This window comes from Grammomys surdaster, unplaced genomic scaffold, assembly GCF_004785775.1.
Source record: "Grammomys surdaster isolate TR1022 unplaced genomic scaffold, NIH_TR_1.0 140, whole genome shotgun sequence".
Lineage (NCBI taxonomy): Eukaryota > Metazoa > Chordata > Mammalia > Rodentia > Muridae > Grammomys > Grammomys surdaster.
Genome location: NW_021604598.1, coordinates 2,793,478 through 2,807,885, shown reverse-complemented (window position 1 = coordinate 2,807,885; position 14,408 = coordinate 2,793,478). Strand labels below are relative to the sequence as shown.

At 52.9% G+C, this 14,408-nt stretch overlaps 1 protein-coding gene across 2 annotated transcripts in view; it reads left to right on the top strand.

The window, feature by feature from the left end:
- Positions 1–14,408, top strand: part of Dock6 (dedicator of cytokinesis 6) — a 50,414-nt gene that overhangs the window by 26,671 nt on the left and 9,335 nt on the right. Inside the window, exons 24-41 of one of the 2 annotated variants that reach the window (XM_028763863.1) lie at positions 438–530; positions 764–859; positions 1,131–1,271; positions 3,667–3,780; positions 3,893–4,063; positions 5,042–5,181; positions 5,271–5,440; positions 5,903–6,063; positions 6,428–6,610; positions 7,288–7,414; positions 7,733–7,817; positions 8,835–8,931; positions 9,066–9,200; positions 10,049–10,201; positions 10,467–10,625; positions 11,860–11,960; positions 13,733–13,925; positions 14,008–14,151. In XM_028763863.1, coding sequence (XP_028619696.1) covers positions 438–530; positions 764–859; positions 1,131–1,271; positions 3,667–3,780; positions 3,893–4,063; positions 5,042–5,181; positions 5,271–5,440; positions 5,903–6,063; positions 6,428–6,610; positions 7,288–7,414; positions 7,733–7,817; positions 8,835–8,931; positions 9,066–9,200; positions 10,049–10,201; positions 10,467–10,625; positions 11,860–11,960; positions 13,733–13,925; positions 14,008–14,151 — 2,463 coding nt within the window. The remainder of the gene's footprint in view (positions 1–437; positions 531–763; positions 860–1,130; positions 1,272–3,666; positions 3,781–3,892; positions 4,064–5,041; positions 5,182–5,270; positions 5,441–5,902; positions 6,064–6,427; positions 6,611–7,287; positions 7,415–7,732; positions 7,818–8,834; positions 8,932–9,065; positions 9,201–10,048; positions 10,202–10,466; positions 10,626–11,859; positions 11,961–13,732; positions 13,926–14,007; positions 14,152–14,408) is intronic. The other variant, XM_028763864.1, reaches the window with a different exon arrangement.

Genomic DNA, 14,408 nt, shown 5'->3' with positions numbered 1-14,408 from the left:
AACTCACAGTCCTCCTGCCTCAGCATCCTCAGAGGATTACAGGTGTGTTCCACCTTGCTTGCCTTTCTCTTCCTCTCTTCTAAAGCCATTAACCACCACAGAGGTCCCACCCTCATAGCCGCACCTAAGGCTAGTCTCCTACAAAGACCCCACCACCAAATGCCATCAACATGGCCAGCCTGGGCTACATGAGACTCTGTCTCAAATAAACAAAACAAAAAAACAAACAAGAACTCTCTAATCCGTGAATGAGGTTTCTGGGGATATATTCAAGCCACAACAGCTTCCTCCCGTGTTCATGCTGATCCAGACCCATCATGGCTCTTTCCCGTGCCCACGTGGACCGATCCTTCCTCCATCCATGCTCCTCCTCCGTGTCTTGTCCGCATCACAAACTCACCCCTCCATTCCATGCTCTCCATCCCATCCTCCCCTAGGCCATCGACCGCAGCTCTAGCCGGGCATCCTCTTACCTCGAGGCCTCCTCCTCGGCCCTGCCAGCCCCTCAGCCGAGACACACTGTGCCGAAGGTAGAGGGGACAGTAGGGTGGCTGACCTGATGTCTGCCCCATGAGAAAGGGGTCCAGTGCTCCTCCCCACACCCAGAGCCCAGCAGAGACTGGATCTGCCCTCATCCCGTCCTGCATGGCCTGCTGCTCTGACCCCCAACCAGGCTGCGGGCTACATCCCCAAGGGATGCCTTCCTCAGAGGTGTGTGGGTGAGGTGGCTCGTGGCTCTCGGTGACCCTGGCCTTGCCTGCAGCTGCTGCACGAGGAGCTGGCTCTGCAGTGGGTGGTGAGCGGCAGTGCGGTGCGTGAGCTGGTCCTGCAGCACGCCTGGTTCTTCTTCCAGCTCATGGTGAGGACTTCTCCATCCCAGGAGACCCTTGAGAAAAAGTGCCTTGAAACTGCCGTAAGAAATGGCCTTGAGGCTCTTCTGTTAGGAGAGAAGGAGGGGACCTTGACAGTGAACACCCCCTCTCTAGAGCACCCACATCCCCCTTCCATGCCTGTAGAACCCCACCAGTCAGCACCCAGTTTCCCTCAAACACCATCAGAGTATCTTAAGCTCCTCCCACAGCCCTCAAGTACCGCCCATGTGACAGCCCTGCCCACTCACCTCACTCCAGGTAAAAAGCATGGAGCTGCACCTGCTCCTGGGCCAGCGACTGGACACTCCCCGCAAGCTGCGTTTCCCTGGGCGCTTCCTGGACGACATCGCAGCCCTGGTGGCTTCTGTGGGCCTGGAAGTCATCACCCGAGTCCATAAGGTAAAGGGGAACTCGGGGCCTCTCAGAGGAACATGACCAATGCTGTGGTCAAGAAGGCAGTGTGCCACGTGGGTCTGTTCATTCACGGTCTCTTTCTTGAGCACCTATGGTTTACATGGCCCTGGATGGATGTAGAGACACAGCCATAAATAAAACAGATCAAGTTCTTGCCTTCGCAAAGCGGTTTTAGAGAGAACTGAAAAGTGAAATGGGTGAGGCTGGGAGTTGCAGGCCAGAGGAATGGCAAGCGCAAAGGTCCTGAGGCAGGTTCGCAGCTGGGCAGAGAGCAAGCGAGCATGGCTGAAGTGGAACAACCAAGGGACAGATAACAGTTAGCGAGGACCCGGAGGGTGTGGGGCACATCCTTGACCCTTAGCACACTACCAGTATACAGTAGGAACATAATAAATAGATGTTGCATTTCTGAGACCCCGATGATCATTGAGGCTCTAGGATTACCGGTTCTAGTCCCCACTGGGACTAGGAAAGCAGCAGTCAAGATCAGAGTATTCTCAGGGAAACATTTATTGATCGCCTGCTGTATGCTTCCATCTGGATTGTTTGTATCTCACCAGTCCTCCACAAAGTGTTAATGTTATCTCCACTTTACTGAGGGAAACTGAGGCAGGGTGACAGAATGGCGTGGCTTGGTGCCATACCACGGGGGAGGAAGAAGCAAAAGGATTTGAATCCTAGTCACCCTTTTCTGTAGGGTTGTATGGGGCCAGAAAGTAACTTTTCCTCAGACAGAAACACCCATTGCACTGCTCTGTCCAAACCGGGCTGTGCAGAGATGCCTCTCCTAGTTTCTTCCCTTTCTTTTTTCTTTTTGCCTGTTTTTGTTTTGTTTTTGAGGCAGGGTCTCTCTGTGTAGCCCTGGTTGTCTTGCTCTGTAGACCAGGCTGGCCTTGAACTCAGAGAACCACCTCTTCTGCCTCCTGAGTTCTGGATTAAAGGCATGCACCACCACCGCCTGGCTTCTTCTTCTTTTTTCTTTTTTTTTTTTTAGTTTAAAAAAATATTTTTATGTGAATGGGTGTTTGGCCTGTGTACTGTGTGCAGTGTGCCCTTGAAGGTCAGAAGAATGTGTCAGATCCCCTGGAAGTAGAGTTACAAATGGTTGTAAGCTGCCTTGTGGGTGCTGAGAATCAAACCCAGATCCTCTGGAAGAACAGGAATTACCTGATTCCCTGACCCCCACCACTACAGGGTCTCTCTGTGGAGCCCTGGCTGTTCTGGAGCTTGCTCTGGAGACCAGGCTGGCCTCATTCCATCTGCTTCTGCCTCTGCCCCACCCCTGCCTCCTGAGTGTGGGATTAAAAGCATTAGCCACCACTGCCCAGCAACTCTCCTGGTCTTTAAAGAGAAATGTCATTTGGAGATTTGCTAGGAATATTTCAGATTTGGAAAATCCTACCCAAGTTACACAATCCCATCAACCTCCTGGCTGGTCCACAGGTCCCAATCTTGGTGTCCCTGGAGTAGTCCCAAGCACTGACATTAGTGTCACTGCACGTTAATTCATTCCTTTGACATGTAGTGACACCACCTGTGTCTGGCTCCACACTCACGGCGGCTCCAGCCAGGTGTGGTGGTGCACACCTGTGACCCCTGCGCTTGGGAGATCAAGACAAGACAATCACAAGTCTGAGGATAGCCTGGACTATCTATGTAATGTTAGTTTGTCACTTGTCCCTCCTAAGACTTTTTTGTGAACAAGCAGCCAGAACAGTATGTTTTCTTCACAGCTTTGGCACACAGTAGGTGCTCAATAGATGCGATTAAAGAATTGATGACAGTGTGCCAGTCGAGCACATTAATTTGCCGGAGAACATGATAGGCATTTAAATAGAACCCAAGTGTTTCTCTACACACAAGTAGGCTGTGGAACTTCCAGAGTTTGGCCCAGGCTTTCCCAGATCACCAGGGGTTTCAAAGAGGGCTTTGCACCTCCTCTCTAATTTCATTGGCCAGAATGTGGTCAGCTAGCTCTCAGCTGCAAGGGAGCCTGGGAAATGTATCCTATTGACCTCTGAAATCTGGATGTAGAAGGTGAGTTAGTCAGCTGTGAGTGGGAGAAGAAATAAAACTGTATTGTGGGGCTGGGTGTGACATAGTGGCACAGGCCTTTGATCCTAGCCCTGGAGAGGCAGAGTCAGGTAGATCTCTGAGTTTGAAAACTCCCTGGTTTACACAGTGAGTTCTAGGACAGCTAAGGCTACACAGTGAGACCCTGTGGAATGAAAGTATTGTGATCAGGTCGTGGAGGGGGAGGATGAAGTCAGGAAGGGGGACCTGGGTCACAGAGCCAGGGTGTAAGGAAGTCCTATAGAGGTGGCCTTGGTGAGCCAGGCTGGACACTATGAATATGGACTGAAAGTTCCTGTGTCCCCAGGACATGGAGCTAGCTGAACGCCTCAACGCTAGCCTGGCCTTCTTCCTCAGTGACCTCCTGTCCATTGCGGACCGAGGCTACATCTTCAGCCTGGTGCGCGCCCACTACAAGCAGGTAGGTGTGCATGGCAGAGGGTGTGGGGTTGTGGCAGATGACATGCCTTCCGACCTGCGGAGTGTATGAGCACGGTGATGCCGATGTCGCCGGGTCATTGCCTTCCTTGCAGGTGGCCACTCGGCTCCAGTCTGCCCCCAACCCAGCTGCACTGCTCACACTACGAATGGACTTCACCCGCATCCTGTGTAGCCACGAGCACTACGTGACCCTTAACCTCCCCTGTTGCCCCCTGTCACCCCCAGCCTCCCCCTCCCCCTCGGTGTCCTCCACTACCTCACAGGTAGGTGGGTCTCTCCCCAGCCTCCTTCCTTTCACCCTGAGTGACACGCCTTCAACCCATAATCTCGATCTCTGGTCCTTGCGGGCCACTACCCTGGCTGACCCTTGATCTTCGACTTTTCACCTCTGATTCTTCACCCATGACTTCTCAGAGATTTCCTAGGAAAAATAACCCCATCTGGTCCCCAAACTCAGTTTTTGGACTTGCATTCAATTGGCTGTTTCTTAGCCCTTTGAATTTTGGCTCCACGCCCTCCTACTTGACAGATGGGTTACTCTGACCTCTCACCTCTGACCTTTGAATATTTGTTAATCTTTATTTTATGTGTATGACTGGCATCACATATATGCCTGGTACCAGCAGAGGCCAGAGAAGGCACTAGATCCCGTCAGACTGGCCTTACAGATGGTTGTAACCAGCAGGTGGATACTGGGAGAGAACCCAGCCGCTCTGGAAGGGCAGCCAGTGCTCTCAGCTCCCGAGTCCCCTCATCTCTCCAGTGCCTCACCTCTGACCTTTAACCCTGTGCCCACCAACAGCACTATCACACTGACATTGTCAGCGTGCAATAAGTGAGCAGAATAGTATCGTGATGACACTTAGTCGTGAGATATTTTTAATTTACACTTGTATTTATTTCATGGGAGGAGCATGTGTTCTGTGTGAAGCTGTGGCAGTCAAAGAACAACTCTCGGGATTCGATTCTGTCTGTGCGCCATGTGTGCCCTGGGGCTCAGGCAGGCAGCTAGGCTGGATGGAGACAGCCTTTCCTGGCTGAGCCCTCTTGTTGGCGCTTCTGAGACAGTTAGGAGTAGAAAATGGAAAATACCCAGATGTTGGATCTGTGTATGCCTCTCCCACCCCAAACAGCCATATCCAGCTCTTGGTGCTAACTAACCTCAGGTATTTCTATGGTAGCCATGGTGGTGACCTTTCACCTCTGATCCTTGACCTGGGCATCCATTGTACCATCTGCAGAGCTCCACCTTCTCCAGCCAGGCCCCTGACCCGAAGGTGACCAGCATGTTCGAGCTGAGTGGGCCGTTCAGGCAGCAGCATTTCCTGTCCGGACTCCTGCTGACGGAACTCGCCTTGGCCCTGGATCCAGAAGCTGAGGGGTGAGCATGGGGCCTGGGTGTGGCCCGGGGACAGTGGCATGGGCCAGGAGCCGTGTCTGCAGGATGCTGAACACCCCATCACTCCACAGGGCATCCCTTTTGCACAAGAAGGCCATTAGCGCCGTGCACAGCCTGCTGTGCAGCCACGATGTTGACTCCCGCTACACAGAAGCTACCGTGAAGGCCAAGGTGGCCGAGCTCTACCTGCCCCTCCTCTCCCTTGCAAGGGACACACTGCCACGACTGCACGGCTTTGCTGGTTAGAGGGCTGGGGAAGACGCGGTTTCACGGGCCAGACATTTGATCATGGGGGGGGTTAGCCTCAGGATGAGCAGCTCAGGCCAGACTCAACACAGTGTCCGCATCAAGAAGCCGGTCTCACCTGGAAGTCAAACACTGTTGGTGTCCATTGTGGTAGATAAACACACATGTGGAGAACTGTCCTGGGCAGCCAGGTGTGTCATGGCACACACACATAACCAGTATTTGGGTGACTGAGACACACTTCCAGGCCCTCACTGGGAAATTCTGTTGTTTTTCAAGACATTGTTTCTCTGTGTAGCCCTGGCTGTCCTGAAACTCACTCTGTAGAGCAAGCAGGCCTTGAACTCAGAAATCCACCTGCCTCTGCCTCCCAAGGGCTGGGAAGAAAGCCTGTGCCACTGCTCTCACCTGAAGTGAGGTGCTTACCAATGTCTCATTCTTGCCATCTATTCTGCAGAAGGCTCGGGGCAGCGGTCAAGACTGGCTTCCATGCTGGATTCAGACACAGAAGGTGAAGGGGACATCGGAGGCACCATCAACCCATCTGTGGCCATGGCCATCGCTGGGGGGCCTCTGGCTCCTGGCTCCCGCACCAGCATTTCCCAGGGACCTTCAACAGTAAGTCTGAGGCTCATCCCCATAGATACCTTTGGAACAACGCCCGTGTTGCTGGCTGGGACTGGGGCTGGCGCTGGGACTGGGACTGGCGCTGGGACTGGCGCTGGGGCTGGCGCTGGGGCTCGGGTGCTTACCTCGAATGCACTAGTCCTGAAATACATGGAATGGTGCACACTTGTGATCTCAGCCCTGGGGAGAGGGAAGATCTGAAGCTTAAAGTCGTTTTCAGACTATGTCAAGAGTTTGATGCCAGCCCATGTCCCAAACAAAACAAAGAGAAAGGAACTCATGTCATGAGATACAGTTGGCCACCATTCACCTTCTATAAGGAACTAGAAATGGATTCTGTTCCCTCTGTACCCAGGCAGCTCGCTCAGGCAGTCCTCTCTCTGCTGAGTCCAGCCGGACCTTACTGGTGTGTGTGCTATGGGTCTTGAAAAATGCAGAGCCGGCACTCCTGCAGCGCTGGGCTGCTGACCTGGCCCTGCCCCAGCTGGGACGCCTCCTCGACTTACTCTACCTCTGTCTGGCTGCCTTCGAGTACAAGGTGTGACTGGGTGGGTGAGCCTGTGGTGGGCTGGGCTCAGCGTTCCTCCAGAGCCCCCTGCAGCAGGAGCCTGGTGGGAAGGGGCAGACTGAACGTGGGCTTCTGGGAACTGAGGCTGAAGGGTGGACTGTGTTTGCCCTCAGCTCTTGGGTAAGGTGTCAACATGACTTCACCAGAATATTGCCCTGGAGATGTGCTCAGTTGTAGTGTTGGACTAGCATGTATAAGGTCCCTCCATCCTCAGCATGGAAGAGAAGAGAATGAGAAGCGGGGAGGGGGACACATAAGCCTGTTGTCCCTAGCACTTGGGTAGAAGAGCAGGACCAGGAGTTCAAGATCATTCTCTGCTACATAGCAAGTTCAAGGCCAGCCTGGACACCTTGAGGCCCTGTCTTAAAAATGAGGAAGTTGGAGAGGGAAAGAAGGAACAAAGGAAAGCAAGCTGCAAGGGGTCTGGCAGTGTAGTGTTTGGCTTTGTGGGCACTGGAGGAAGTGTGGGAAGGAAGGAAGGAAGGATGTTGGGAAGGGAGGAAGAGAATTTAGAGGTGGTGAGATGTGAGATTTTGGAGAGAAAGACTGACCTGTGCTTCTGGCAAAAGGCCCCGGAGATAGGACTTGTGTGAGCAGGGAAGCTAGGCTGCCTCAGGTTTAGCAGACCCAGTTCTCTGCTTTCCCAGGGAAAAAAAGCCTTTGAGCGGATCAACAGCCTCACGTTCAAGAAGTCCCTGGACATGAAAGCCCGGCTGGAGGAGGCCATCCTGGGCACCATCGGGGCACGGCAGGAGATGGTGCGACGTAGTCGGGGTGAGATGACCCTGGAGAACCAGTGTGGTGGTACACGCCTGTAATCCCAGCGCTTGGGAGATGGAGGCAGGAGATCAGTTCAAGGCCAGCTCTAGGAGAGAGAGTTCCGATGTCACTGTCCTGTACATGGGTGTGTGTGACTCCCATCCGTCCTCACAGGCAGTTTGTGTCTAGCGGTGGTTCCTGCTGGGCAAGTCTATCTTTACTTAGTCCCACTCAACCCTACGTAGGCGTCTTCCTGCCTGGGTGTGCTTTCCGTATGTTCACATATGGTTTTCTGTTTCCACCTATCTATGAACACACATTGGTGTGCGGCAGAGAGAAGTCCATTTGGAAACCAAGAGAATGTTCGCTGGCGTAAGAGTGTCACACACTGGAGACAGACCTCAGACCGTGTGGACAAGTAGGTTGAATAGTGGATGAGGGTTGCTCGCTGCCGTGAGGGTGAGGAGCTGCCAGAATGTCTTAGTCAGGATTTCTATGCTATGTGTGAAGAGACACCATGACCAAGGCAACTCTCATAAAGGAAAACATTTTGTTGGGGCTGGCTAAGAGGTTCAGAGGTTCAGTCCATTATCATCACCGGTGGGAAGCGTGACAGCATCCAGGCAGACGTGGTGTAGGAAGACCTGAGTGTTCTACATCTGATCCCCAGGTACAAAGGAGACCTCAAAGCCTGCCCCCACAGAGACACACTTACTCCAGCAAGGCCACACCTACTCCAGCTAGGCCACACTTCCTAATAGTGTCACTCCCTAAGGGACAAGCATTCACACACCAGTCTATGGGGGCCATTCTTATTCAAACCACCACACTGAGGCAGGCCACTTTAAAACAAAAAAGGGGTTTCTCACAGGGGCGGGGGTTGGGGGAGTTGTACACCTGTGCACGTAGTGAGCTCAAGGGCATACAGAGCTACACAGAGAAAACCTATCTCCAAAAAAAAAAAAAAGAAAGAAAGAAAGAAGAGGAAAGAATAGAAAAGAACTACTTTAATCCCTTCCTAGGGCACACTCCTAATAACCAAAGACTGAAGAATATCTAACTAGTCCCTACCTCTTTTTTATCTCTTTAAATGGGTCTAGGGCTATCAAACCACAGACCTCACTACCACTGAACCATGCTCCCAGCTCCTCACTGCCGGATTCTAGGCAGGCAGGGAGGGAGAGGTTCTACCACTGAGCCACACTGCCCCCACTCTCCATCTCTCTTAACTTCTGCAAGCTGGGAACCAGGCCTCCAAGACCCTACAAGATCCATTGGGAACACACTGACCATGACATGTGGGCAAGGAATTCCTTGATTTATACCAGTTTCTACAGAGCTACTCCTTCCAGGGACAGCTAAGGGTGGGAGAGCATTCCTTCTGTGTCACTGGATCTGACTCAGGTGACATCACAAGCTCTCCCCTGCCCTCCAGGACCAAGGATGAAATGGAACATGAAGCTCTGGTGGACGGAAACCTGGCGACAGAGGCCAGCCTGGTGGTTCTGGACATGCTGGAGACCATCGTGCAGGTACAGCTTGTCCAGTATCTATCCTGTCCTCTCCTCCCTCATGGAGGTCTAGGGCCTTTGAGCCCATAGTCTCCCAGCTTCCCAGACCCAATGCCTCCCTGATCTCTTAACACATGGCTTCCTGACACATGAAGACGGTGATGCTGTCCGAGGCCCGTGAGAGCATCCTGGGTGCCGTGCTGAAAGTTGTTCTCTATAGTCTTGGGAGCGCCCAGAGTGCCCTCTTCCTGCAGCATGGCCTGGCCACCCAGCGGGCCCTGGTCTCCAAGGTGAGCACTCCTAAACTACAGCCATGCTTCAAAGAGATGACAGTAGCTTGTTTATTGACCACCTACTGTGTGCTGGACAGGTTCATGACACAGGGACATCACAGTTGCAGTTCTGAACTGAGGTGTGAGCATGGCATGGTGGCTCACACCTGTCATCCCAGACTTGGGAAGTGGAGGCAAGAGGACCTGAAGTTTCAGGTCATCCCTGGCTACATAGCAAGTTTAAGGCCAGCCCAGACAGCCTAAGATACTGTTTCAAAATAAGAACAACCAAAAAAAGAAAAAAAGAAAACCCTTGCAAAAATATAAATAGCGATCCTGGCTTTGGGAGGTAGAATCAGGCGTTTAGGGGCATTCTTGGTTCTACAGGGAGTGTCAAGTCAGCCTAAGCAACATAAAAGACCAGGTCTCAAAAAACAAGATGAGATAGGCTTGCCGTGCAAGTCTGACAACCGGAGATCTGGAAGCCACTGTAGGAGAGGACTTCTTCTCAAAAGTCATCCTCTGACCTCACAGACAGATGGTGGCCTACAAACAAAACACACGGTGACAACTCGAGGAAGACACCCAGTGTCAACTCCTGGCTGTCACATGCACGTGTACACACCCATGCACACATACTCACACACTCACACATACACACACAAATAATAAATTAATTAAAATGAAACTATAGACCTTAGGTCAAAATGGCCAAGTCACTTGACAGGGTCAAAACAAAGACCCAAACCCAAATCTTAATCATTGGCCCAAATCAGAGTGGGAGCTTGCCCTGCCCAGGCTCCCTCAGAGAGCTCCTGGACCCGCCTAAGGGGGCTGAACAGCATCTCTCTGGGTCCTGGGGACAGTTTCCAGAGTTGCTTTTCGAGGAAGACACGGAGCTTTGTGCCGACCTCTGCCTGAGGCTTCTTCGACACTGTGGCAGCCGCATCAGCACCGTCCGCACACACGCCAGCGCCTCGCTCTACCTGCTCATGCGCCAGAACTTCGAGATCGGCCATGTATGGGGGGCATGGTCCCCAGAAAGCTCCTCCAGGGCTCCAGCTTTGGGGTTGGGGTAGAGCACTGCCACAGGACCCAGGGTCGATTGCAGGTGTCGCCCAGTACCACAGGCCAGGAAGAGGAGTCGGGACGTGGGAGTACAGCATGGACTGGTGCATGGGGAGGGGTGGCCATGGCAGCCGACAGCTCAGCAGGGTTAAAGGATCCCTCGGGGAGCCTGGGCCCTGAGGCTCTTGGAGTAAGGCCACCTCACTGTTTCATCAGAACTTTGCCCGAGTGAAGATGCTTGTGACCATGTCCCTGTCGTCCCTCGTGGGGACAACTCAGAACTTTAGTGAAGAGCATTTGAGAAGGTCCCTCAAGACCATCCTGACCTACGCAGAGGAGGACATCGGGCTGAGGGACAGCACCTTCGCTGAGCAGGTGACGCGTATGACAGTCCTCCCCACTGGGGACAACGTGCGGGTTCGCCTTTGTGTCCTTTTGGTTTATCTGTCTGTCTGTCTGTCTGTCTGTTTATTGGTATTTGTATTTAAAACTTTGGTATTATGGTACAAGATCTCACGCTAAAGCCCAGGCTGGCCTCAAACTCACAGCAATCCCCCTGCCTCTGTTACCTGAGTGCTGAGATTTTATGAATGATCCATCCTTCAAGACAAGCCTTATTTTGTGTGTGTGTGTGTGTGTGTGTGTGTGTGTGTGTGTGTGTGTGTGTGGTGTGTGTGTGGTGTGTGTGTGTGTGTGTGTGTGTGTGTGTGTGAGAGAGAGAGAGAGAGTGTTTTCTCCCTCCTCTTCTCTCTTTCCCTCCCTCCCTTCTCCCACCCCCCCCACCAGTCAAGGAGGCCTAGATCTCATTATGTAGCTGAGACTGGCCTTGAACCTGTGACTCTCCTGCTTCTGCCTTCTGTGCTTTGAGGTAACTGGAATCTCCACCCCTCCAACTTCTTTGTCCTCTTGTGGATGTCTCAGTCTTAGCCAAGGCTGACCTGGAAACTCATTCTGTGGCGTGGGATGACTTCTGACTTGTGGCGGTGATCCTGGCTCTGCCTCCCCAGGGTTGGGACTGCATGCTTTACTCGTGTGCACACACAGCCTGCCCTGTTATTCTTTCCCCGACACACACTGTGCCTATGTATGTATACTTGTATGTACATACAGGTGGAGGGCAGAGGGCAACACGGGGTATCTTCCTATCTTCCTCAGCCTCTCTCCACTTTATTTTGTTGTGGTAGTGGTTTTTTTTGGGGAGGGAGGGGAAGGAGCTTTTTTCAGATGGGTCCCACTGTGTACTTCTGGCTGTCTTAGATCTTACTATATAGACAGGCTAGCCTCAAACTGACACAGATGGGCTTCCCTGCATTCAAATTAAGGCATGTACCATCATTCACAGCTCTATTGAACCTGGAGCTCACTGGCTCAGCTAGTAGGCTGCTCAGCAGTGCCCGCTCTGCCCGTCCCCCTACCCTTCCCCTTCCCTCTGCCCCTCCCCCTCCCCAACACTAGGACTGTGGCCGAGCCTCACCATGCTTGGTTTTTTACCTGAGTGCTGGGGATCAAACTCAGGTCACTATGCCTGCATGGGAAGCACTTTGCCCCACTCTCCCATCCAACCCTGACCCCACTGCCCTGGCTGACCCTGGACATCCCCATGCTCCAGGTTCAGGACCTCATGTTCAACCTGCACATGATCCTGACAGACACAGTGAAGATGAAGGAGCACCAGGAGGACCCCGAGATGCTCATGGACCTCATGTACAGGTGAGGGCAGGAGTCGGGCCAGAGGGAGGAGGACCAGGTGAGCAGGAAGCTGAGGGGCACAGGAGACAGACAGACAGACAGACAGATGCTTGTGTCAGTTCTCTAACACTAGAACACACACCCAGGACAATCAACTTCGAGAGAGAAAAGTTTGGACCAGCAAGTTGGCTCAGTAAAGACACTTGCCAGCTGAGTTCAAGCCCATGGTGGAAGGGGAGAGCCAGTTCCCTCAGGTTGTCCTCAAGCCTCCGCACATGCATTATACACACGTTTGTGCCCTCCTCTCACACATATATTATACGTACTTAGGGAATAAAACAAGTGTAAAACAAAACCAAAAAAAGAGAGGAGGGAACAATTCATTTAAGCTCGTGGCTCTGGAGATTTTGATCTATAGCAGCTGGCCTGTAGTTTCTTTGGGCCTGTGAGAGGGCTCCATACTGCGGCAGGAGCTTGTTGCCCACTGAAGCCTCTCACCTCATGGTGAGGAAGCTAGGCAGCTGGCAGGAGGAGACTGGGTCCCACAGTAAGTGAAAGTAAAGCAAATAAACAGCAGCCATGACCACGACGCAGGTGATAGGTTCTGCCCAGTGCACCCGTGGCCCGGGTTCATCTCTAGCAGTGCGGAAGATGTCCTGTCGAGTGCTGGCCACCCTAGCACTCGGGGGCAGGAGCAAGAGCAGGAGAGATTTGAGGTCATGCTTGGCTACATAGGGAGTTGGGGGCAGGGTTCTAGTTTGGGTTTTGTTTGTTTTGTTTATTTCTTTGATTGGTTTGGTTTTTGTTTTTGTAGACAGGGTTTCTCTGTGTAGCCCTGGCTGTCCTGGAACTTACTTTGTAGACCAGGCTGGCCTCGAACTCAGAGATTGACCTGCTTCTGCCTCCCAAGTACTGGAATTAAAGGTGTGCAGTACCAGGCCAGCTTTCTATTGCCGTGACAGACACTATGGCTAGCAATTTGGGGAGAAAGGTTTTATCTGACGCATACATCCTAATCGCATTCTGCCACAGGGGCAGGAAGTCAGGGCAGGAGGGCAGACCAGGAGCCAAAGCAGCGGCCAAGAAGGACTCTGTTTACTGGCTTGCTCAGTTTTCTTATACAACCCAGGACCACCTGCCCAAGGGTGTTGCCACCCAGAGTGGGCTGGGCCATTAATCATTAATTAGGACAGCACCCCACACAGCACCCCACACAGCACCCCACACAGCACCCCACTGACCTGGCTACACAATCCTATGAACACATCTTCTTAAGGTTTTAAATGACTACCTTGTGCCAAGTTAACAAAACAAGACAAAAAACTAAGCAGGACAAGTAGCTACCTGGGGTAAAAGACATAAAGATACTCATCCCAGTGCCACAGAAACTGGGCGTGTGGCACACACCTGTAACCCCAGCCCTCAAGAGGGAAAAACAGGAGGTTCAGAAATTCAAAGTAATCCTGAACTACTACATAGCAAGTTCCAGGCAGTCCTGAGCTATATGAGACTTTGTCTCAAAAAATAAAAAAGGGAAAAAGGAAAAGTGAGTTAGACCACGCAGTGAGGATGAGTAAAAGGATGGAGACGCCGGGCTGGGTGAAGGGCGGTGACTGGGCGGGACCATGACGGGGCGGGACCATGAGGTGCGCCTTGGTTGGGCGGGGCCTTGGGGTCGGGCCATGGCGAGGCACTGGGGATGGTTAGATGGACAGGTAGGTATGTGGGTGCAGTGGAGGGTTGGGCTGGACAAGCAGAGACAGGTCCTCATCCCCTGCTGTCCCGGACCCCAGGATTGCCCGTGGATACCAAGGCTCTCCAGACCTGCGGCTGACATGGCTGCAGAACATGGCCGGCAAGCATGCAGAGCTGGGCAATCATGCAGAGGCTGCCCAGTGCATGGTCCATGCTGCTGCCCTGGTAGCTGAATACCTTGCCCTCCTCGAGGACAGTCGCCACCTGCCTGTGGGCTGTGTGTCCTTCCAGGTGAGTGCTCAGGGTGCCTGGGAGGTAGAGAAGGCCCATTTGGGTGAAAGTTGGGTCTGATGCCACCTCCTTCCCTCCCCAGAATGTCTCATCCAACGTCCTGGAGGAATCTGCCATCTCTGATGACATCCTGTCGCCAGATGAGGAGGGCTTCTGCTCTGGGAAGAACTTCACAGAACTGGGTCTGGTGGGGCTGCTGGAGCAGGCAGCCGCCTACTTCACCATGGTGAGGCCTGAGCCTTCAGGTTACAAGCCTAGAACAATGTGGCACTGTCAGACAGCTCACCAAACATTTTCCTGGCCAGGGATTTAGAATTGGAGAGGGGGGGGTAAGAAGCAGGCATGGCAAACCGGGCGGTGGTGGCGCACGCCTTTAATCCCAGCACTTGGGAGGCAGAGGCAGGCGGATTTCTGAGTTCGAGGCCAGCCTGGTCTACAGAGTGAGTTCCAGGACAGCCAGGGCTACACAGAGAAACCCTGTCT